A 26210-nucleotide genomic window follows, 5' to 3' on the forward strand; every position below is an offset into this window, starting at 1 on the left:
AAAAATTCTTTCCCAATTTACTACATCCCTCCGGATTTTGGTTGCATTGGGTTTGGTTGTGCAAAAACTTCTCAGTTTAATGTAATCAAAGTTATCCATTTTGCATTTCATAATGCTTTCTATCTCTCCTTTAGTAAAAAATTCTTCCCTTCTCCATAGATCTGATAAATACACTATTCCTTGCTTCTCCAGTTTATTCATGGTATCAATCTTTATACCTAAATCATGTACCCATTTGGACTTTATTCTTGTGTACGGTGTCAGGTATGGGTCTATGCCTAATTTCCGCCACACTGTTATCCAGTTTTCCCAGCAATTTTTGTCAAACAATGAGTTCTTATCCCAGAAGCTGGGGTCCTTGGGTTTATCAAACAGAAGGTTGCTATATTGCTTGCCTACTGCATCTTGAGTGCCAAGTCTATTCCACTTGTCTACCTCTCTGTTTCTTAGCCAGTACCAAGTGGTTTTGATAATTGCTGCTTTATAGTACAGTCTGAGGTCTGGTAGCGCTAGGCCACCTTCCCAAGCATTTCTTTTCATTAGTCCCTTTGATATTCTGGACCTTTTGTTTTTCCAAATGAATTTTGATATTATTTTATCCAGCTCTAGAAAGTAATTGTCTGATAGTTTAATTGGTATGGCACTAAATAAGTATATTAATTTGGGTAGGATTGTCATTTTTATTATATTAGCACGGCCTACCCATGAGCAACTAATGTTTTTCCACTTACTTAAATCTGACTTTATTTGTGCAAAAAGTGTCTTGTAATTGTGTTCATATAATCCCTGGGTTTGTTTTGGCAGGTAGACTCCTAAGTATTTTATACTGTCTACCCTAGCTTTAAATGGGATTTCTCTTTCTATCTCTTGCTGTTGGACTTTGTTGCTAATATATAGGAACGCAGAAGATTTGTGTGGGTTTATTTTGTAACCTGCAACTTTGCCAAAGTTGTTTATTAATTCAAGTAATTTTTTACTTGAGTCTCTGGGATTCTCTAGGTAAATAATCATATCGTCTGCAAAGAGTGATAACTTAGTTTCTTCTTTGGCTATTCTTATTCCTTGAATATCTTTATCTTGTCTAATTGCTACAGCTAACATTTCTAGTACCATATTGAATAATAGTGGTGATAATGGACAACCTTGTTTCACCCCTGATCTTATTGGGAATGCATCTAGCTTATCCCCATTGCATATAATGCTTGCTGAAGGTTTTAGATAGATACTGCTTATTACTTTATGGAAAGTTCCCTTTATTCCTACGTTCTCCAATGTTTTTAGTAGGAATGGATGTTGTATTTTGTCAAAAGCTTTTTCTGCATCTATTGAGATAATCATGTGGTTTTTGTTAGCTTTGTTGTTGATGTGATCAATAATGCTAATAGTTTTCCTAATATTGAACCAGCCCTGTAGTCCTGGTATGAATCCTACCTGATCATAATGTATTAATCTCGTGATAAGATGCTGTATTCGTTTTGCTAGAAACTTATTTAAAATTTTTGCATCTATATTCATTAGGGAAATTGGTCTATAATTTTCTTTCTCTGTTTTGTCTCTTCCTGGTTTGGGTATCAAAACCATATTTGTATCATAGAAAGAATTTGGGAGGACTCCTTCTTCCCCAATTTTCAAAAATAGTGTATGTAGTATTGGAATTAACTGTTCTTTAAATGTTTGATAGAATTCACTTGTGAATCCATCTGGCCCTGGAGATTTTTTCCTAGGGAGTTCATTGATGGCTTGTTCAATTTCTTTTTCTGAGATGGGGTTGTTTAAATATTCAACTTCCTCTTCTATTAATCTGGGCAATTTGTATTTTTTAAAATATTCATCCATCTCATTTAGATTATCGAATTTGTGGGCATAAAGTTGGGCAAAGTAGTTTCTAATTATTGTTTTAATTTCCTCCTCATTGGAGGTGAGTTCACCCCTTTCATTTTTAATATTAGTAATTTTGTTTTCTTCTTTCTTTTTTTTAATCAGATTGACCAAAGGTTTATCAATTTTATTAGTTTTTTCATAAAACCAACTATTGGTTTTATTTATTAATTCAATAGTTTTCTTAATTTCAATTTTATTAATCTCTCCTTTGTTTTTCATTATTTCTAATTTGGTATTTACTTGGGGATTTTCAATTTGTTGTTTTTCTAGCTTTTTCAACTGCTAGCCCAAGTCATTGATCTCCTCTTTCTCTATTTTATTTATGTAAGCATTCAAAGGTATAAAACTTCCCCTAACAACTGCTTTTGCAGTATCCCATAAGTTTTGGTATGTTGTCTCACTATTGTCATTCTCTTGAATGAAATTGTTGATTGTTTCTATGATTTCTTCTTTAACCCAACCCTTCTTTAGAATTAGATTATTTAGTTTCCAATTGATTTTTGGTTTATCTTTCCATGGCCTTTTATTACATGTAATTTTTAATGCATTATGATCTGAAAAGGATGCATTGATTATCTCTACCTTTCTGCACTGGATTGTGAGATTTTTATGTCCTAGTACATGGTCAATTTTTGTAAATGTTCCATGTACTGCTGAGAAAAAAGTATATTCCTTTCTATTCCCATTTAATTTTCTCCAAAGATCTATCATATCTACCTTATCCAGAGTTTTATTTACCTCCTTAACCTCTTTCTTGTTTATTTTGAGGTTGGATTTATCGAGTTCAGAGAGGGGGAGGTTGAGGTCCCCCACTAGTATAGTTTTGCTATCAGTTTCTTCCTTCAACTCCCCCAACCTCTCCTCTAAGAATCTGGATGCTATACCACTTGGAGCATACATGTTTAGTAATGATATTGCTTCGTTGTCTATGGTGCCTTTTAGCAGGATATAGTTTCCATCCTTATCCCTTTTGATTAGATCTATTTCTGCTTTTGCTTTGTCTGAGATTAGGATTGCTACTCCTGCCTTTCTTACATGAGCTGAAGCACAATATATTCTGCTCCATCCTTTGACCTTTATCCTATGTGTATCCCCCCGTTTCAAATGTGTTTCTTGTAAGCAGCATATTGTTGGATTATGGCTTTTAATCCATTCTGCTATCCGTCTCCGTTTTATGGGAGAGTTCATTCCATTCACATTCACAGTTATGATTACAGTCTGTGTATTTCCCTCCAACCTCTTTCCCACCATTTGTGCTTTTAGCTCTCCCGTCTCCCTTCCCCTCCTCAATAGTATTCACTTTTCTCCCCCTCCTCCTGCAGCCTTCCCCTCCTTCTTTTGACCCCCCTCCCTTTTAGTTCCCTTTACTCTTATTGCTTCTTTCCTCCCTTTTAGCCACCCTCCCCTTTCTTCCCCCTTCCCCTCCTACTACCTATAGAGCTAGTTAGGCTTATCTACTTAAGATTATTGTTCCCTCCTTTGAACAAATCAGATGAGAGTACCTCTCAAACAATGCTCATCTCCCTCCCCTCCTTCCCTCTACTATAGTTTTGTACTTCTTCCTGTGATATAATTTGCCATTTTCTGCTTCCCCCTTTCCACACCTCCTATTACATTCCCTTCTCATACTTAAATCATATTTTTGACATGACATCATTTACTTTATGCCCGTTCCCTCTACATATATCCCTTTTATCACAATAGCTGTACAGTTCTCAAGATTAACAGGTATCATCTTCCCTTATAGGGAGGTAAACAGTTTGCCCTAATTGAGTAGCAAGTTTTTGTTTTTGTTTTTTCCCCTCTGTTTACCTTTTTATGATTCTCTGGAGACCTGCATTTGAAGATCAAATTGTCTATTGAGTTCTGGTGTTTTGGTCAGGAAGCTCTGGAAATCCCTTATTTCGTTGAATGACTTTCTCCTTGCCTGAAATGTTATGCTGAACTTTGCTGGGTAGTTGATCCTTGGTTGAAGTCCCAACTCCTTTGCCTTACGGAATATTGGGTTCCAATTCTTTCGATCTTTTAATGTAGAAGCTGCAAGGTCCTGTGTGATCCTGACTGTGTGTCCTTGATATTTGAATTGTTTCTTTCTGGCTGCTTGTAGTATTTTCTCCTTCGCTTGATAGCTCTGGAATTTGGCAACTATATTTCTTGGGGTTTTGAGTTTGGGATCCCTTTCGGGAGGGGAACGGTGGATTCTTTCGATGACTATTTTGCCCTCTGAGTCTAGTACTTCTGGACAGTTTTCCTTGATGATTTCCTGGAAGATATTGTCCAGACTCTTTTCTTCATCGTGGGTTTCTGGCAGGCCAATAATTCTTAGATTTTCTCTCTTGGATCTATTTTCCAGGTCAGTTGTTTTTCCAATTAAATACTTTACATTTTCTTCTATCTTTTCATTCTTTAGATTTTGTTTGACTGATTTTTGTTGCCTCATTGAGTCATTAGTTTCTACTTGCCCAATTCTAATCTTCATCGTATTGTTTTCTTCCGTTAGCTTTTGCATTTCCTTTTCCATCTGACCAATTTTTCCCTTTAAGGAGCTATTTTCTCCATTTAATTTTTGTATTTCTTTTTCCATTCGACCAATTTTCCCAGTTAGGTTTTGGGTTTCCTTTTCCATCTGTTCAATTTTCCCAATTAGGTTTTGGGTTTCCTTTTCCATTTGATTAGCTCTTCCTTTTAGGGAGTTATTCTCTCCAGTTAATTTTTGAACTTCCTTTTGTATTTCTTCAATTTTCTTTTTCAGAGTGATGTTCTCATCAGTGAATTCTTTTTTTATAATTTTAAAATCATTGGCCAGTTTTTCTTTTATATCCTTCTTCAGACGTTCCAGGTAATCTAGTTGTGCTTGCGAGAAATTCATAGTCCCATCTAAGGTTTCAGATGGAAGTACAGTCTCAGCTCTGACCTCTTTGGTGTTTGTGTTTTGGTCCTTATCCCCATAGAAAGATTCTATGGTTTTTTCACTTTTTGTCTGCTTTTTCCGATTCATGATGTTGGCTGAGTGTTGTAGCTTTTGGTTCTTTCAGTCAGAAGATACAGATCTTTTAAGTTGGGCTGCTGTGTGTCTAGGCTGAAAGCAGGCTTTTTTTTTTTTTTTTTTTTTTGTTGTTGTTGTTTCCCAGATCAACCCTGGGGTTAGCTTGTTAGGTGTGTGGGAGGGGTGGTCTGGTCTCAGGAGATCTCCTCAGCTGACTTGAGGCAAAGGCAAGGTCAGGGGATGGTGATCCCAGCTTCCCTATTGTCTTCCCTTTTCCCCTGGAGGGCTGGGGTACGCCTAGAAGTTAATGTGTGTTCCCGCCCCTCCTGGGGCTTGTCTCCCGGCTCTGAGGCTTGCCTGGGTCTCAGTGCGAATTTTCTCTGCCCTGGGTCATCTGTCCCTCCAGATCGCCTCCGCCACAGTAGGAAGAATCCCCCCTTGCCACTTTTCCAGCCTCTGGTGTTGTGAGACCACCCGCCCCCTTCTACTGTTCCCGCTGATCCAGGATTAATCTGGGGAGGAATTTTATGGTTCCCTCACGGTCATCAGGGGGAAAGAGAGAGCACTTACTGATCACTCCGCCATCCCAACTCCTGGAAGTTCAAGTAGCTGACCCACCGAAGTCCAGTCTTCAGGCTGAAGGTTTTAAGGGCTGCTGCGCTGATATCTAGTGCTCAGCGGCTCTCATCGGCTCGGCCTGGCTTATCTCCTGCTCTGCTGGTCTCACCCGCCACTCTCGGGCCCCTCAGGTCCCCTCTGCCCTGTCGCACCAACCGCGCTGCACTGTGCGCCGGGCTATTACCCCCGCGGAACAGATCCCTCTCGTGGACCCTCCAGTCCAACCTGGGCTCTGAATCCGTCAAAGTCCATCACCCACTGGATTCTATACCTCCAAAGTCTGGTCAGACTCTCCCCCCAGAGATATCCAGAGGAATTTTTCCAGGAGCTTGGGTGAGTCGTTGCTTTCACTTCGCCATCTTGGCTCTGCCCCCCTTCTTTCATTTCTTGTGGGGCAAGACAGATTTCTTTACTCCATTACCTGTTTTTCTTATTTCCCAGTTGCCTGCAAAAACAATTCTCAACGTTTGTTCCTAAAACTTTGAATTCCATCTTATTCCCTTCCTCTCTCCCCACCCATCCCCACTGAGAAGGCAAGCAATTCAATATAGGCTATACATGTGTGGTTATGCAAAAGACTTCCATAATAGTCATGTTATGAAAAACTGACTATATATCTCTCTATCCTGTTCTGCCCCCCATTTATTCTATTCTCTCTTTTGACCTTGTCCATCCCCAAAAGTGCTTTCTTCTAATTATTCCCTCTTCCCATTTGCCCTCCCTGCTATCATCCTCCCACACCTCACTTCTCCCCTTCTCCCCTACTTTCCTGTAGTGTAAGATAGATTTTCATCCCAAATTGAGTGTGCATGTTATTCCTTCCTTAAGCCAAATGTGATGAGAGTAAGCTTCACTTTTTCCCTCTCACCTCCTCCCTTTTCCCTTCCATTGAAAAGTTTTCTCTTGCCTCTCTTATGAGAGGTAATTTACCCCATTCTATTTCTCACTTTCTCCTCCCAATATAATCCTCTCTCACGTCTTAATTTTATTCTTTTTAGATATCATCCCTTCATATTCAACTCACCCTATGCCCTTTATTTATATGTATATAATCCCTCCAATTGCCCAAATACTGAGAAAAGTCTCAAGAGTTACAAATATTATCTTTCCATGTAGGAATGTAAACAGTTCAACTTTAGTAAGTCCCTTATGAGTTCTCTTTCCTTTTCTATTTTCATGCTTCTCTTGATTCTTGTGTTTGAAAGTCAAATTTTCTATTCATCTCTGGTCTTTTCATCAAGAATGCTTAAAAGTGCTCTATTTCACAGAACGACCATTTTTTTCCCCTGAAGATATTATACTCAGTTTGCTGGGTAGGTAATTCTTGGTTTTAATCCTAGTTCCTCTGACTTCTGGAATATCATATTCTAAGCCCTTTGATCCCTTAATGTAGAAGCTGCTAGATCTTGTGTTATTCTGACTGTATTTCCACAATACTCGAATTGTTTTTTTCTGGCTGCTTGCAATATTTTCTCCTTGACCTGGGGACTCTGAAATTTGGCTGCAATATTCCTAGAAGTTTTTCTTTTTGGATCTCTTTCAGGAGGTAGTTGGTGGATTCTTTCAATATTTATTTTAACCTCTGATTCTAGAGTAGCAGGGAAGTTTTCCTTGATAATTTCATGAAAGACGATATCTAGGCTATTTTTTTGATCATGACTTTCAGGTAGTCCCATAATTTTTAAATTGTCTCTCCTGAATCTGTTTCCCAGGTCAGTTGTTTTTTCCAATGAGATATTTCACAGTTTTTTATTTTTTTCATTCTTTTGGTTATGTTTTGTAATTTCTTGGTTTCTCATAAAGTCATTAGCTTCCATCTCCTCCATTCTAATTTTTAAAGAACTAGTTTCTTCAATGAGCTTTTGAGCCTCCTTTTCCACGTGGCTAATTTGGTTTTTTAAATCATTCTTCTCCTCATTGGCTTTGGACCTCTTTTGCCATTTGGGTTAATCTATTTTTAAAGGTGTTATTTTCTTCAGCATTTTTTGGGTCTCTTTTAGCAAGCTGTTGACTCACTTTTCGTGATTTTCTTGCATCACTCTCATTTCTCTTCCCAAATTTTCCACCAGCTCTCTTACTTCATTTCCCATTGTATATTTTTGGAGATTTTGGATGCAGAAGTCTTGACTTTTATGTCTTCCTCTGATGGTGTGCTTTGTTCTTCCTCATCCAAAAGAATGGAAGAAAATACCTGTTCTTCAAGAAAGTAACCTTCTATAGTCCTATTTTTCCCTTTTTTGGGCATATTCCCAGTCTGTTACTTGACTTTTGAGTCATTTGTCAAGTGGAGGGTATACATTAGGGACCTATAAGTTCTCAGTTCCTCCAAGGTGGCACAATCAAGGGAGAGGAGATTATTCCTCTCCTGGCCTATGCTCTGATCTGGAAGCAACCACAAGCTTTACTGCCCAATATCTGTGAGTAGAATTCCCTCTCCAAAACCTCCACCAGCTCCACCACACCAGTGCTTTTCCTCTCCCCAGGACCGCTACTCAGAACTGAGACCAAAATCAGCCAGTTGATTCCCCCAGGATCTTTAGGCTGAGGGCTCAAAAAATGGATGCTGTGCTGCAGTGGCTGCTGCCCTGGGCCCAGAGCTAGGGCTGCACCCTGCTCCCTTCTCACCCAGGTGAAAGAGCTTTCTCACTGATCTTTGAAGCTGTCTCTGATGTTTATGGGTTGAGAAATCTGGGAACTGCAGCTGCTACCCATGATTCCATGTTCTAAAGCCTTGTCCAGGCCTGCTGTGCTGTGCAGCCAAGTCTAGGCTGCACTCTGCTCTGAGCCAGGTGTGATAGACCTTTCCTGTCAGCTTTCCATGATGTCTTGGGCTGGAAATCTCTTTCACTCTATCATTTTGTGTCTTCTGCTGCTCTAGAATTTATTTAGTCATTTTTTTACTAGGTATTTTATGAGCTACGATGGTAGAACTAGAGCAGATTCGTTCTTCTACTCCATCATCTTGGCTACATCCCATTTGTCTTAGTTCTAACCTAGGCATTAGTCATTGAATGAACATTGTCTCAGTCAAACTGAAGTCTGGGAAAGACTTTAATTATAAAAAGGCCAATGTCATCCACTGCATCTAGGACCATCACCAATCACCTTGACGTTTGTCATATCCCTCTGTTTCAAGAGAGTGAGGTACAACTCTGCACTTAAAGTCAAGTCATCACCCTTGTAATGTCATTGGTCCTCTTCAATAATTAAGGGCAACTACCAGTGTAGCTACATTGTATAATATATAGAGGAGAGTAAAAGTGTAAAAATTTGGGAAGGTTAGAAGAGGCCCAGTTATGAACAGCTTTTAATACCACAAAAAGGACTTTATATTTGACCCCAAAAGTCATAGGGAAGCATTGGAGTTTATTCAATAGATGGAGTGACATGGTAAGACCCAGGTTTTAGAAAAACCACTTTAAAGGATGAGTGGAGGATGGATTGGAGCAGGATAAGAATTGAGGCAGAGATCAATGAGAAGGCTATGGATGATAAGGGGTGATGAGATCATGAACTGGTGTGGTAGCTGTATGAGTGGAGAAAAGGGGATGCATTCTACCCTAGCAACATGAAAGATGGTGTGAAGTGAGAATCAATATTATTTGGCAATGGATTGGATATGAATGATGAGGAAGATTTGAGATGACACTGAAATTGTGAGCCTAAGTGACTGGGAGGATGACAGTATCCTCAACAATATTAGGAAAGTGGTAAAAGAAATTGTTATAAAATTGTTATAAAAAGTTATAAGAGAAATTGGGAAGAGAAATAATGAGTTCTGTTTTGAACATGTTAAAATGCCTAAGGGACATCTAGTTCATGCAGTTCAGAATGCACAAAAAGCAGTTAATGATGCAGAACTGTAGTTCAGAAAGCAGGCTATAGTTGAATATATAGATCTGGGAATCATCTGCATACAAATGCAAATTGAATTCGTGGGAACTGATTAGATCACCAATCAAGATAGTATAGAAGGAGAAGAGAAGAGGTTCCAGAACAAAGTCTTGGGGACACCATTGGTAAGTAAGATATAGATGAGAGACAAGCAGAGGAAACTGAGGAGCAAGACACATAGGAGAGAGTAGTGTCCCAAAAATCCGGAGAAGAGAGAATATTCACCAGCTCCAAAGCCTTACCCAAAATGGAGGAGGATGATAAGGCACACGAAGAAGATAATCCAATCAGCTCATAATCGCAGAGGCCTCCCAATGCTTCTGTCTCCTTGAAGTTTGGGATCGTTAACCTTTTACAGCAGGAAGGGTCTCTAATGGTCATCTAGTCCAACCTTGCCATTTTACAGAGGATGGCACTGAGACGCAGAGAGGTTGGGTGATATACCCAAGGTTGTGGAGCCAAGATTTGAACCAAAGACCTCTGACTTCCAATCCACTGCTCTTCTCCTTGTGCCTTGCTGAAATCCAAACAGTGGACTAGGTGCTGAACTGAATTGTCAGGTAATAACTCAAGATGGCAGAGGATAAGATACCCTGAGTAGACAGAGAGACCATGCATGTAGAGCAGGCACTTAGCTCATGGCTGGGTGAGTCCCTAGAAGTTTAAGACCTTTGGTACCTAATGGAGCAAAATTCCCTGTGCATATAGGTCATCTAGCTCCCAAGGCCCCACTCTCTAAAAATTCTGCTCCAGCAAATGAAAATTCTGCCCCCAGATCAGTTGCTTTTCTCATAAAATTTATAACCTTCCCTCCCCCCAAAAATAGTTGTATATGACTCTAAGGGACCCTCCACAATTAGGTATGTGTTATAATAGAAAATTTATGAGTAGGAAACTTGGGTTGCAATCCCAACATTGCCTCTGATAGGGTTGTGATGTTTGACCAGTAACTTCCCCTCCCTGGGCCTCTGAGCTCCATCTCCCCTGTAAAGTGAGGGAATTAGGCTCAGTAATCTCATGAGGCTAACATTTTCAAATTTTGCTTGGAATGCAGTGTTGAAAATATCAAGCTCCCACTCTCTAGGAAGGGACCCAAAAAATGTTATTCATTAAAATAAAACTTCAATGGAAAAAAAGAGTGAGATCTTTCAATCTTCCTTTTTTTTTCAGAAGCACAACTCCCACAAGACCCCAGATGAGCAAACATAGCAAGGGCAAGGGCAATGGAAGAAAAAGAATAGATTCACAGTGTAGGAAGAGTTTTACTGTGGTCACTTAAACATTCCTCCTTCCCAGGGTAGGAGGCACTGGGCAAACCACCTGAAAGATGTCTACCTCCCATAGGGTAAGCAGTTTGTGAGACATTCCTTCCCCTTTGTGCTAGGCTGGTGCTAGCCTCCGATAAAGGACTTGGAGAAGAAGTAATGGTAGGAGAGAGTCCCTGAGGGGCCTCAGAAACATCTTTTAGTATTCATGCCTAACAATCAGGATCAAAAGCTATTTTTAGTGATGGCCTTAATTTTGACCCAATTGATCCTGCTCCTGTGTAGGCAGGCACCATAGTCAGTATTTGAGGAAATGTATGATGGACTCTTCCACAGGACCTTACCCTTTCTTACGAGGTCTCATGCCTTTTCATTAGGGCTTCCTGAAATGTTCCCATGCCTAGATACAGACATGTGCCCATGCACACCAACCCACACTCAGACACACACACTTAAGCCAAACTTATTACAAATGCTTTTTTCTCTTTGAGAATTATTTTCTACTTTCCTTCACTTAGCAAAGCTCATCAATTATGTCCTCTTTAGTGGCAGAATGTCAAGTAGTGTTTTCTCTCCCCATGAATCTCAGAACTGAGCCATCCACTGCCAGCTCCTGGGGGTGCTTTTTTAACCCTGACCTTTTGGGCTGCCCTGCAGTGTGGGATGGAGCAGCCTTACAAAGTTGTCTTCTGATGCTCATCAGTATTAGTTTAATATTTCAAAGACTGTTAGAGCTTGAAGGAGCCTATACTGTATATAAGAAATCCAAGTTGTTAAAACATTTACCAGCACACCTCTCTGTTGCTCTATAAACATTACTTGAGTTTAGCAGGAATGAGTGCAATAGCAAGCTCAAAAGTGAAGTCATCTCCAGACAGAAGTGTACCGATTGTAGACATCATCATCAAATAATATTAATATTACTAATAATAATAATAACTGGTATTTATATGGCATTTTGAGATTTGCAAAGTGCTTTGCTTTGGTATAACTAGGTGGCACAGTGGATAGAATACTAGACCTGAAGTTAGGAAGACTTATCTTCCTGAGTTCAAATCTAGCCTCAGATACTTACTAGCTATATGACCGTAGGCCAGTCATTTAATGCTGCTTGCCTCAGTTTCCTCGGTTGTAAAATGAGCTAGAGAAGGAAATAGCAAAGCACTCCAGTAATTTTGCCAAGGAAACCCAAATGGGATCATGAAGAGTTAGACATGAATGAAACAGCAAAAGTTAAATCCATTTTTCATTTGAGTCTCATAACATCTCTGCATAAATTCTATAAATGGTAAAAAAGTCTCCCTTGCAAATAGCTAATTAATATGTTCTCCTACAAGCCTAAGTGCTGATGATACTGAAACAGCACAATAACTCTTGGAAACTGCAATTCTTGAGCCTTTGTTCAGAGGTAGTTCTCTCCCCCACCCACAGTAATAGTCCTGGGGAGGCAGCTCCAACCCCTAGTTTAGTTCTGCAGTTGCTTTGCAGATGTCACCCTCAGGCCTACAGGTGATCTCCCTTTCTCACCAAATATATTAGGCCTTGGGCTATTTATTCATGGAAAGTTTGCTTCCAGATATGATAGAGATAAGGCCTGTCTTCTCACTTTTACTCAAGAAGCTAGAACAGACTTGGGAGCTTGAGGGGACCTTGGTATCATTTTATAGATAAAGAAAATGAGGTCCCAAGAGATTAACTGATTTACTCAGTGCAGCTGGTAAGTAGCAAAGTCTGGATTTGAATCCAAATCTCTGGAGTTCAAGTTCAGTTATAACTGCGCCACAGATTCCTTTTAAAATGATTCAATAGGATTACTTTTCTTTCCTCAGACTACTCATTTATAATCATTATAGCACTTTCCCTTGTGCCAGACTGGAAGAGGGGAGAATAGGAAAGCATTTATAAATACTTTTTACTATCAAAAAGCTTGGAAACTTTATAGGGAAGTATCAGGAAATAGAGCCTATCTGAGAAAAGCTGAAATTTCATCGGTTTGGTTCCTTCCTTCACTATTTATAACCCCTTTATACCTTGGTAGGTGATCTTTGTGAGTTGCTGTACAAAGAAAGAAGGAGAGAGGGAGGGAGGGAAGGAGGGAGGGAGGGAGAGAAGGAGGGAGGGAGGGACTTTAATCAAGGACTTTAAGGATTCCAAGTTGGGAAATACTGTAGTAGAGATCAACAGCCTTGGTTAATACTTGCAAAGAGAATGAGTGCAGTGGAGTGCCCTGCTCTGGAATTTACCTGCCAATTGTCAGAAGCCTTCTTTTGTGACTGCCATTCTTATTATCTCATCCAGGGCTTTAGATCCATGGAAAATGACTGAGGCCTCCCAACCACAAGTGCAATAGAGGTTCAGTTCAATTCACTAAACATATATTAAGCAATCCTAGGAATTGGGGATAAAAGACAAAGATAGGATAATCCCTATCCTCAAAGAGCTGACATTCTACTAGATGGATACAAGCATTTACATAGATAAGTATATACAAATTCTCAAAGGACTTATAATTTTTAAATTTATACTTTGTTTTATTTGGACAACAAACATCTATTTTTTCCATCCCCTTCGCCCTCTTCCCACTGAAAAATAAAAATGAAGACCTTGTAACAAGTATCTATAGTCAAGCTAAACAAATTCCTGCATTGTCCATGTCCAAAAATGTTTTTGCATCATTCTGCACCTTCCTTCCATTACCTCTCTGTCAGGAGATGAGTAGCATGACTCATCACCAGTCCTCTGGGATCATGGTTGATTGGTCATTGCATTGATCAGAGTTCTACATGTCTTTCAAAGTTGTTTTGAAAAATTTAGGATTTTGTTAGTATGAGCAGCTCCTATGTGGGAAATCTTTCCAGTGAATTGAATTGCAGCCTGTTTGTGACCTGTGTGTGATCAGTCTTAGTGAGTTGCCTGAGACATAGAGAAGGTAAGGGATTTTACCCAGATCTCACATCCACTTGTGTGTCAGACGTGGAGATTGAACCCAGATCTTCCTGAAGCTACATCTAGCACTCCATCCACTACCCTGCACAGCTTCTTCAAGAAGATAATAATGTAAGGTAATTTGAAGAGAGAGAGGGCACTGGCAACCAGGAGTCAGGAAACCTAGATTCTAATTCACTGTGTTACTATAGGCAAGTCACTTCCCCTCCCTGTCCCTTAGTTTCTTCTGTAAAGTAAAAGGTTTTAATCTCTAAGGACCCTTCTGGCTCTAACATTCCAGAAGTCTGAGTCTGTGAATTCTTGGTCTCAGCTCTTTTTCCTAAGGACAAGATGAGAGCCTAGTTGGCCAAGACTTCCACAATGACCCCTCCAGGAGTAAAAGACACATCCTTAAAAAAAATAAACAACAAACAATAAAAAGCTGTTGTATAGTAGGAAATCTTTCCAAGCGTAAAGACAAATATAAAAATAGAACTCAACACACAAAGGGTAAGAGAATGAAAAAGGAGAGAGAGATTGATAATGGATTAATATAATGAGATGGCAATTTTGGTTTCAAAAGAGTATGATTAGATTCCTAATGACTGTCACCATTCTCTGGTCAATCTACTGTAACCAGACACTAATGCAAAAATAATGCCCCTCTTCCCTCTCACTCTGAAGATGGAAATGAGCATCCCTTTCATACTTTCACCCCTTCATTTGTTTTCGACTCAAGAGATTATCTTATATTAGATAGTAGCTCTCTGGAAAGGGGAATGGATATGTGATCAAAGTCTGGCAATTATTTCATTATTACATCTCCCTCCTGGACGTTTGAATTAGGACTCCACAAGTCTGCCTTTGTCAACAATGTTTGCAGGAGAGCCTGACACTGTTTCTGCTGGATCCTATTAGAGCAAGATACCCATCTCTCTGAGTGGGAATGGCATTGCTTGTTATGATGTCTGGTGGATATGTCCTACTTGTTGTATCTCCCCATCTGGGGGGCTATGTTCCTAATGCCATATTTTAGGAAGGGCTCTGAGCAGGAGAAGGATGTGAAGCCATGGCATGTGAAGAATGATTAAAGGACCTGAGATGTTTAGGAAGAAATGACTTATTCACTGAATTCAAAATGTCAGGGGACTTGTTATGTGGAGTAGGTTTGTTATGTATTCTCTAAGGTGAATAGTAGTTCCAGAGAGATAGATTTCCTCTCAGTATGAAGAACTTTCTACCAACTGAAGCTGAGTAAGAAAGAAATCAGCTAAAAGGCATTGAGTGTCCTGTCACTGGAAATATCCATGTACACACTGAATGACCACCTCTGATTTCACATTTGTGGGTCTTGCTTTCTCCATCTGCAAAATGAGAAGGCTAGGTCGTATCTAAAGCTCTTTCAAGTTCTAAATCTTGTGATCCTTTGCCCTTCACATTATACTGCAGATTATACTTATCTGTGAATGAGTGAATGAAGCAAACATTTATTAAGCACTTAGTTCTGGGATCTAAGCTAAAAGTCCCTAACTTAAGGAAACATTTCAATGGGGGAAACAACACATAGAGGGGAGTGATGGCTAAAGAATATCACTGGGTTCTAGTGAGTTTTGGGGAGAGTGATTTGGGGAGAGGGCATGTATGAAAGATGACCAAGGTGAATTAGGTTAGGAATTTGGGGCCAGCTAGATATTATGGCTTCTCATCAGCCAGAAGTAGGATTTTGAGCATGGTATCAGCAGTGGTAGGATGATATTGTCAGGAAGATCTGGGGGTGGTGATAAGTAAAGCATGTCATCTGTCCCTGTCATATCCCCCTGGCTAATTGTGAACCCACTGTGGGTTCCTCTTTACACCTCTTCTGGATGATCCCCAAGGCCCCACCTAACCTTGAGATTATATGATCTTTCGCTCACTCTGCAATCATTGTCTCACAGTCAGTAACCCTGAAGACCCTTTCATGCACAGGGTATGTACAAGGTATGTTTTGTAGATCCATAAACTATTCAGCGTTGCATCAAAGTCTTCCTAAAAATTCCAAGGACATTTCTGTGTGCATTGGTGGGTGAATATTTCTTTAAATGTGGGTTGTTTTCTAGGGGTTTGTTTTAAGAAAAGAGAGACCCATAGAGCTGAATGACTACCATAGGGAAAGGTCAAGTGGAATGTTGGGAGCATATGTTCTACCATCAGTGTTTCCAGTGTTTTTAACTGGTTCTGCCAATGGTAATTTGACAATCCAAAGATCTGCTACATTGCCAGAGAGATTATAGCAACCATTCATCTGCCTTTACTCTCAGTAGAGGAAAGAAGGGCATTGCTTCTAGGCAGGGTTTAAGAGAGCAGAGCAGGCTTAAGGATCCAGTAGGAGAGAGTCTGATGATGATAAGACCTATGACTTATTCTGAAGGCAAACTATCATGTTGTATAGAGCTGTGGATTTGGAGTCAGAGGGTATGGGTTTGAATTTTCACACAGTCTCTTTTTACCTCTATTACTTCAAAATCCCACCCCACCCCCTACACCCAGGCTTACTTTCCTCATCTTTAAAATGAGGACTTTGGAATTATGATTGCATATAAATGGGAAATAAGAAATACAGGTAATGGGGTATAGAAATTTATCTTGCCCTACAAGAAATGAGAGAAGATGGGGATAAGGAAAGGGTGGGGTGTGATAGAAGGGAGGGCATGTTGAGGGAAGGGTCTATCAGAATGCAGGGTATTATGGAGTGGGGGAGAGGGGAGAGATGGGGAGAAAAATTGGAAATCAAAATTTTGTGGAAATGAATGTCAAAATCTAAAAATAAATAAATAAAACTAAAAAATTAAAAATTAAAAAAATAAAATGAGAACTTTGAATTAGAAGATCTCTAAGGTCCCTTCTGGCTCTAAATCCCATTATCCTTTGCCCTTCTCACATTCTACTTTATACTTATCTGTGTATATCTTAAGAGAATTCCCCCTCCCTTCCAATAAACTCTGATAGCTTTTGGGGGGGCCAGACTTGCCTTTTTTAACAATGCTTGACACATAGTGGGTGCTTAATAAATGCTTATTATTTGATTGATTCATATTTGTATCCCTAGAATAGGTATAATAGAAGCCTAATAAATGTGTATTGAAAGAGTGAGTAAATGAATGAATGAATGAACCCCGTGATCCTGTCTCAAGCCGAAACTAGTCCTCCTTGGGTCCAGCTAAGGATGTAAAAGCAGAGCACCTAACTCTGTCCTCGCTCTTGGAGTTTGACCCACAAGTCCAGTTACTAACTAGAAAAAACCCTTTACATCATCTCATTAAATGAAAACATAGGTCTTCCTATTGATTTTCTACTGTAGTACCTAGAGAACACATATACTTTAATCATTTGGGAAATAGAGAGTGAAAGCCATCACTCCTGTGAAAGGGAGGATGTAATTCAGCGTAAGAGCTCCAGGCTGTTTTGCTATGACACTCACACGCAGACATCAGTTTGGATGAGGGGAGATAGTTTCCTTTTCTTTTTACCAAGAGACCTCATGAGGTTGTCCCAGAAAAAAAAAAGTGGCTTAATGTCTACTCTATCCCAACTCTATCTCCATTCCATCCTTGCACCTCAAAAAGTAGCCATTATAGTAATAAATAGCTTATATTTATAGAATGCATTAAGGTTTGTGAAGTAATTTACCTATATTATCCCATGTGTTCGTTTTAATTTCCCTAAGAGGTAGGTGACCCCTTTATATAGATGAGGAAATTAAAGCTCAGAGACAGTAGATGACTTGCTCAGTGTTGCACAACTATTAAGTTTCTAAGGTAGGATTTGAGTTCGGGTCTTCCTTTGTTCCAAGTCTAACATTCTATCCAGAATGCCCCATTGCCCTCAATTTTTATTACCTTTGCAGAGAGAAAGCCAAGGATCCACCATGGGGCTCAGTTTCTAGATTCCACCAGTTATGCTTAGTAGTTACCCGCCATACTCAATATTCCTGTCCCTTCCAACACAGAAGAGTTCAGAAACCCAGAGCTCTGATCACATGCTCCTTACACGTTTGCTTCTCATTCAGAAAGCCTCGACAGCCAATGGCCTTTCAGGGAAACAACCAGCTGTAATTGGAAGACTGTCAGGTGGCAATAGCCATCCCATGTCTCAAAGCACTAAGTGGATTTCAGTTGGGCTTCAGGTCTTTTGTCATTAACACGTGATAAACTGTGAACGATGCCCTCTGCAGTTGGGAGCCACTGTTCGCAATGGTTAGATTAGATGGAGACAGGAGTTGGGGGCAGGTGGAAAACTGAGAGAGGAAGAAACAGAGTAAGAACTGAATTATCCAATAATCTGAAACTGGGCTTTGCTTTTTTCCTCTACATCTTTTTGACAGCAGATTATAAAATATATTTTATCTGCTGAGATAGAAAAAGGCAATGTTGATATGACCTATACGATATATACCCCAGACAGAATCCTTGAGGCCTGAAGAGAGAAAATAGTTGTAATAATAATGATGATAATTATTATAGCAATGATAATAGCTAGCAGTTTTATAGCTCTTAAAAGTTTACAAAATGCTGTACATTTAATATCTCATTTGAACCTAAACGTATTTCCTTTATTGCTACATCCTGGTAGCCCTGGCTCTTTGTTCTCTGTTTGTAAAAACTGTTTCTGTTTAAAAACCAAACTGTAACCCAAAGCTGTCTTTAGTTAGCAGAGGAGAAAATGAAATTCTAGGTAATTCTATGTAAGGCTCTAGATGAATCTGATTTTTCAACTTCTTTCTGAAAGTCTGGTTGAGTTTGAAGACATCTTCCTTAAAATTTGACTGAGAGCAAATATTCTGGCTGGAGGAGAAAGATACGCTACGTTGGAAAGTGGTGTAACAGGACACGGGTTCAAATCCTGACGCTGTGAAATACTGTTTGACCTTGAGCAGGTTATTCAACTTCTTTGAGCCTCAGTTGCTCATCTGAAAAAGAAGGGAGTGAGATTAGATGATCTCCAGGACATGGTGTAGTATGGGTACAGTACTGTCTACAGCTACAGATTTAAGATGGACCTTATGAAGGAATGAATAATAAAACATTTACTAAGTAAATATTATTATTTTATTATTAATTTTTATTATTAATATTGCTATTATTATTAAATATTTATTAAGTGAAACTCTGTGCTAGTCACTGTGCTAAGTGCTTCACATGCAGATACAGACAAGCAAAGTGTTCCCTGCCCTGGTAAAGCCTTTACAGTCTATTGGGGTTAGACAGTACCTAAAGGGGATTTGGAAAGCAAGGAAATATAAGGTGAAAGGTCACAGATCAGAGGCAGGCATGGGTGGTTCCAAGACAGACTCTAAGGTTTCCATGAAAGGGGGATGAGAAAAATGAGGACAATATGGTATCTCAGATGACATTTTCCATACACCTGAAAGATTTAGTCTCTTTGTAGGGCATATTGGGAAAAGTCCCAGACTGATGGTCAAAAGACATGAGTTTCAGTCAGGGGTGTGCTGGTAAATGTTTGATAAATGACTCTCAGAAAAAAATGTATGTATGACGCACTTCAAGTTTAATTTGCATTATTAACATTTTCTTCATCCCTTCTTAAGCCTAGACAATCAACAGAACAATAAATCAAAGCCCTGATTTGTAGTGTTTGCCAATTTCCAAGGTGTAAATGCTCACACTGAAAATTTAACAATCAGCTTCCAAAAGCCGTTCCAAATTAGGTCTAGCAAACCCTGGTTCTGAAAGTCCTAGGTCTCGGTGCTGTCCATCTGAGGCCAGTTTCTCCAGACACTTCTTTCCAAGCTTACCAGGAAAGTAGTCATCTCGGTAGAGCTCTGTGGAGGATACGCTCCAAGGAAGTCTTGGTTTGTACCATCTTTGTCTGGGCCTTGGGGTATGAAGTAGGGATGGGAGGTTAGAATTGAGGAGTCCATTTAAATGTGCAGTCACAGTTGGGTCAGTTGTGATTACAGCAGACTTGAGGCAGATGGTGATTAAACTACAAATAGAGAAAACCCTATCACTTCAGTATCTTGCATACCCTTATGTTTAACCATCTGAAGGGAAAAGCATACAGTTTAGAAAAGGAATGAAACTTGAGATCCAGTACAAATTTTTCATTTTCAGATGGGGAAACTGAGGCCTATAAAGGAAAAAGGACTTCCTGAGGGATAAACATCAAAGACCAAATTATTTATTCATTCATTAATCTAGCACTTATTAAGTGTCTCATATGCTAGGCACTCTGCTAAGCTCTGGGAAGAGCAAACACCTCACACACAAAAAAAAAAAAAAAAGAAAGAAAGAAAGAAAAAAAGAAATGCAGTTCTTGCCTTCAAGAAGCTATTGCTTCATTCTTGGCTCATCAGGATGATCCCAGCATCAAGGAAAGCAGCAGCAGAAATGTCTTTCCTATTCCCAGTCACCTGCCTTCTGAATCCCAAATGACCTTAAAGAATGATGCTCCACAAGAACTTGGGATTCTTATAGTCTCTTTATGCAGTTGATATATTGGGGAAAATCCTAGACTGGTCATCAAAAGACATGAATTCTAGTCTTGGGTCTCCCACTAACTTATTTGAGCAAATCTGTTCTCCTCTCTGAGCCCCAGTTTCCCCATTGTAAGATGAGGGAGGGATTGGATGAAATCTTCTCTAAGGTTGTTTCCAGGTCTAAATTGCTAGCACTGTCTGAGCCAGGGATGTTTATATTTCTTTTTCCCAAGGCGCCTATCCTAAAAGCAGGATATTACTTGGATTGAATTATTATGCCAAGTTCCCCAGAATCCTTATCTCAGCCTGTTAAGGTTGTTTCACCTGGAGGAAATATTTTTTCCTACACGTCTCTCTTTCTTCTTCTAACTTTCTCTCCTGTTGCTTTCTAGGCATTACCTGAGGGGCAGACGGCATCTTGGGATACAGCCAAGGAAGATGAAAACCGCAATAAGAATCGATATGGGAACATCATCTCCTGTAGGTGCAAAGGTGGATGCTTCTCTCTGGGTTTAGGAGTACATTTTCTCTGGTGGCCTGTACCTTTGTGCCTGATGTGGTTTACCTTGCTATGGTGGCAAAAGCATTGGCTCAGGAGTCAGAGGACCTACATTCAATCCTGCCTCTGATATGACATGCATGACTTTAGACAAGTCACTTAGCCTCAGTTTTCTCATTTGTCAAGTAATGGGTTTGATTAGATGACTTCTGAACTCTTTCCAGATCTTTGTCTATAATCTTGTGATGTAAAGGGCCTTGCTTGGGGTTATTGCACCTGAAGATCGGTTGAAGGAATCCTGATTCTGAAAACATATCCCTATTGTTTTTCCTTCTAAACAAGTTCATCATTTTTTATCTACAGGTATTTTATTTTAAATAATATTTTAGTTTTCTTCAGTTACATGTAAAGACAATTTTAACATTCATTTAAAAATTTTTTTGAGTTCCAAATCTTCTTTCTCCCTCCTTCACCTCTCCCCTCCTTGAGATGGTAAGCAATTTGATATGGGTTATACATGTTCAATCATGCAAAACATATTATCATATTAGTCATCTTGTGAAAGAAGAGATAGACCCAAAGGAAAAATACACACAAATACAGAAAGTGAAAAATAGTATACTTCAATCTGCATTTAAACTTCATCAGTTCTTCCGCTGGAGGTGGATAGCATCTCCCACCTCAAGTCCCTTGGCATTGTCTTGGATCATTATATTTCTTAGAACAGCTAAGTCATTCATAGTTGATCATTTTACAATTTTGTTGTTATTGTACACAATGTTGTCCTGGTTCTGCTCACTTCACTTTGCATCAGTTCATGTACATCTTTCCAGGTTTTTATGAAATCTTCCTACTCATCATTTCTTATAGTGCAGTAATATTCCATCACAATAATATCTCACAACTCAGAACAAGTTCATTTTCAGATGCCCATTAAGTGTAGAATCTCTACTTGCTATCAGCAAGCAAATTGCATGTTTTGATCTTTCCTTCATCCCACATTTTGCCATAAGGATCTTGATGTTTATAATACACACCCTTTGTGATTAATTTGTCATGGGATGGTCGTTCCTTAGTGTCTTTGATGTGCCAACCTAGGACTTGCCCAAGGCCTTTGGGTCATATGACTCTTCGTGTAGCTCAAGAGAAGAGAGATACAGAGGTGAATAATGTATTGGTCTCTTATTTTGGAATCTTACCCTCATGTACTGACACCATAGAAATTTTCCCAGCCTCCTTTGTAGAAAATAATCACCCTAACCCTATGGGCAGTGGTGGAAATGACTTCCCTGGAATCAGTGGCATTAATAGAGAACATCTGCTAGAAGGAGAGGGAAGGTAATTGTAAAAACAAAAAAAAAACTCTTAAACACACAGAAAAGTCATAGAATGATATGTCCACAGGAGATCCTCAGGGAATGTGTCAATTTCTTAGTAACAGAAATAAGCGATAGAAAAGAAAGAAATTTTGAGGGATTGAGGTATGGTACAAAGGGCATTAGAGTAGGAGGTATGAAACCTGGGTTCCAGTCCCAGATTGTACTCTAACCAGTGATAATTTGGGACAAACCATTTCTTTCTTGGCCTTAGTTTTCATGTATATAAAATTGGAATTATATATAAATAAACATATGTATGTATAAATTAATATAAAATTAGAAGATTGGATGGATGATCTTTAAGGACCTTCCTAGAATCCACATTAAGAACTAACATTTATATAGCATTTTGAAGTTTGCAAAGTGCTTTATGTACAGTGTCTTATTTGATCCTCCTCATTCAGTATGAGAGGCAGGTGCTATAATTATCTTCATTTTACAATTGAGGAGACTGAGAATGAAAGAAGTTCAGTGACCTGCCCAAGGTTATACAACCAGAAAGGGATTGAAGACGGGGCAGCTAGGTGGTGCAGTAGATAGAATGGAGCCTAGAGTCAGTAAGACCTGAGTTTGGATGTGGCCTCACTAGCTGGGTGACCCTAGACAAGTCACTTAACTATGTTTGCCTCAGTTTCCTCATCTATAAAATTAACTGGGCAAGGAAATGACAAATCACTCCAGTATTTTTACCAAAAAAAAAAACTCCAAGTGGGATAGCAAAGAGTCAGACACCACCAAAACAACTGAACATCAAAACAAAACCAGGTATCCAACTTCCATGTCCACAGCACTATCTATTACACCACACTGCCTCCCAGGGTCCTATACTTCTGAGATGGTCAGGAAGCAGTAGAACTGGCTTATTCACATAGCAGGCAAATGGTGTTAAGTCCCAAGTCCCCTTTCCCCCAGAGAATATTACAAAGGACTTTGAGCATATAGATTCAAAATCCAAATACTTGGATGAGAAGCAGTGGTACCTCAAAGCCTTCCTGAGACAGTTTGACTCCAGTGTGTCTTTCCAACTTTATTTCATTCTGTTCTTTCTCTCCAGCCAAACTGGACTGGTCATCATTCCTTCCAAACGTGTCCTGAATTTTTCCACTTCCATTATGCTCATGTCTTTCTTTGTTCCTGGAAAATTCCCACACCCTCCCATCCTCATTTCTGCCTCTTGAAATCCCATCCTCCCTTCAAGGCTGAACTGATATGCTGCCTCTTCCTAGATGGCTTCTCTGGTCCTCCTGGGCAGCTCTACTATCATCTTCCTCTGAACTCCCACTGTACTTTGTATCTCTCTAATACATTTATTGCATCCTGCTTTTAACATAGTTATTTATGTATATGCCTCATCTCCTTGATTAAATTAAATCTTCACTGAGGGCAGGAGCTATGCTTCATTTATCTTTCCTTCCTCCTCAAGGAGTCACATAGAGTCTTACTTACAGTAGGCCATGATAAATGTTCGTTGAGTTGTTAAATAACAGAGAAGATAAATTCAGATTTATTAGACAGGCTTCGACATAACTGAAACCAAGGATTTATGTTCTGGTTCAATGGCCTGTGGTGTGATCAATTCAGGATTTTTGACCAACTCACTTATTGAGCGTGCACTCTGCCATTCATCTGACTCAATGATGTACTGGAACAAAGACTGTCCTAAATGCCAAATTAACTTTAGCACAGTAGAGTTTATTTAATGTCTAGATGGTACCTTAGAAAGAACTTGAAATGTAGAATGGAGTAGAAGCATCTTGCAAGGTAGAAAAGAACTGGAAAGTTTCATACACATAAACCTTATTCCGATATAATATATAGGTATTCCCAGTCTCAAAAGGTGATCATTGCTGCCATTGATGTGTATTATGTAAGTAGCCTAATTACTTATGAGCACAATAATTCAGTGTATCTGGCACTTTATCAGTGTGGGTGTTCACACCAATGTTACACTTTGCAGCCTATCCACTATGATCCACATGATGAGCTTATTACAGAGGGGCCCATCCACTGAGATAGGGACCTTCCTTGCATCATCTTGTTTCACTTTGATCTTTATATACTGAGCATCTAGTGGCTAGATTCTAGCCCATTCCTCACACATGGTAGGCATTTAGTCAGTGCTTGTGGACTGATTGACTGGAACCTCAAAAAAAGAAGTGGAGCATGTGACTTCTAGAACAGATGAAAATAGGAAGCCAAGGCCATCATCCCCTTCTACATTAATTCATGAGGCATCCACCCAGAATGAAAAATGATGTTTTCAGTAAACATTCTACTCAGTCTCTTGCCTTTTTTGTGCAAAGGCATTATTAAGAGGTAGGACAAGAAGCCAGGTTACACATAGTGCCAGAAGCGTTGTGGTCACTGGATTCATAATTCTTTTTGAGTTTCTCTTTTGACACTAGGGACTTCATGGGCCTGATAAGGATTATCTCAAGGCTGTGCAGCATCACCCCTGAATGTAGGAGTTTCTAGGGCAATCCTGGCAGCAGCATTCTCTGTGCTTCAGCACAGTTGGCTGATTTGAGGAAGCAGTGTGGCCAAGAGGGTCTGCGGTTCCTTTCCATTGCACTGTGGTAGGCACTGGTTCCATGGAATAGGATTGCGAATGTGCATTTCTATGGTAGAGTCTGATGGTCGCTTGTTTCCCCCAAGCTTTCTCTGATCGCAATGGCCAGCCATAAGCTCTCTCTCCATCATTGACTCAGTTCATACATACTTCGCTCAGCATCTTGAAGGCATTATTACTGGCTCCTGAAGTTATCCTGTGAGAAAATATATCATATTATTACTGAATGAAGAACCTTGTGGAATGATCCAGTGTCAAACTATAAGAGTTGGTGGGGAAAGGCAGAATCATGTGATGAACAATGTGCTGGATTTAGAATCTGAAAGACCTGGGTTTATATCCCATCACTAATACTTGTAATCTGTGTAACTGGGGGCAAATCATTTCACTTTGCTGAGCCTCAGTTTCCTCGCCTGTAAAATGAGGACAATAATATCAGTGGCACACACACACACATACATGCATGCACATACGTGCATGCACAGACACACCTACCACAGTTGTGAGATTTCAATGAGCTAGCACATTTAAAGCACCCTGATTTTGTTGTTACTGTCATTGCCATTGTTGTTGTTTAATTGCGTCCAACTCTTCATGACCCATTTTCTTGGCAAAAATGCTGGAATGGTTTGCCATTTCCTTCTCCAGCTCATTTTACAGATGAGGAAATTGAGACAAACAGAGTTGAATGACTTGCTCAGGGTCACACAACTAGTTAGTGTTTGAGGCTGGATTTGAACTCGGGAAGATAAGACTCCCCACTCCAGCTAGCTGCCCTTTTAAATCACTATATAATGTCAGTTATTAGCAAGAGATTGTCCCAATCAAGGATCATAGACTTGGAGCTTTAAGGGATCATCTAATCCACCTCTCATTTCACATATGAGAAACGAAGGCCATGTTGATTAATGGATTTGCCCAAAGCTACATAGAGAGTAAATTGCAGAGTACAGGTTTTAATTAATGTCCTCTTACTCCAGATCTAACACTCTATTAAACAAGATCTTTTCACTTCATAGGTGAGGATACTGAGGTTCAGAGATGGGGAGAACTTTATGCATACAGTGTATTAGGGGTAAATCTGGGACCAAACCCCAGACGTCGCATTTTCCACTGAATTAACCCATCTCCTTTGGATACAGATTAAAGATCATTCTCCTTTAATAAAATCCCCACAGGGCTCCCTCATCATTAGTGGATGCTTACTTTCCAAACCACTTGCTCAGCATGACCATTTTGTTCAAGGTAAATCATTTGATCTGTGACTGCCACACATCAGTAGAGTTGGCCTTCGTTGGCTGTCACTTCCTGTGCAGTGAAGTTGATAGCATGTTATGTGTAGCTGTCTCACAGACTCTTGAAAACATTCCTGTTCCCTGACCTTCACTTTGTCTGGCTTTGATGTCTTGGCACAGTCCATTCTTCTCAAGCCGTTGACCTGTCAAAGACAGAAAAATAATGATCCATTGTGTGAAGCCTATTGCACTAAACATGGTAGAGCGGAAAGATCCCTAGATAGCATGGAGAGGCAGCTAGGTGACAGAGTGGATAAAATTCTAGCCATGGATTCAGGAAGACTTAAGTTCAAACCTGGCCTTAAATTATCCCTGGTGGTATGACTCTAGTCAAGTCACTTAACATCTGTCTATCTCAGTTTCCTCAACTGTAAAATGGGGTTAGTAATAGCACCTACCTCCCAGAGTCATTGTGAGGAAC

The 26210-nt window shown here is 39.7% G+C and overlaps 1 protein-coding gene across 5 annotated transcripts in view; it reads left to right on the forward strand.

The window, feature by feature from the left end:
* The window catches only part of PTPRT (protein tyrosine phosphatase receptor type T), a 1308680-nt gene that overhangs the window by 1206552 nt on the left and 75918 nt on the right, over positions 1-26210 (forward strand). For 3 of the 5 annotated variants that reach the window (XM_072631465.1, XM_072631467.1, XM_072631469.1), the window contains one exon: positions 20440-20539. In XM_072631465.1, coding sequence (XP_072487566.1) covers positions 20440-20539 — 100 coding nt within the window. The remainder of the gene's footprint in view (positions 1-20439; positions 20540-26210) is intronic. The other 2 variants (XM_072631466.1, XM_072631468.1) reach the window with 1 other exon arrangement.

The sequence above is a fragment of the Notamacropus eugenii genome, chromosome 1, assembly GCF_028372415.1.
Source record: "Notamacropus eugenii isolate mMacEug1 chromosome 1, mMacEug1.pri_v2, whole genome shotgun sequence".
NCBI lineage: Eukaryota > Metazoa > Chordata > Mammalia > Diprotodontia > Macropodidae > Notamacropus > Notamacropus eugenii.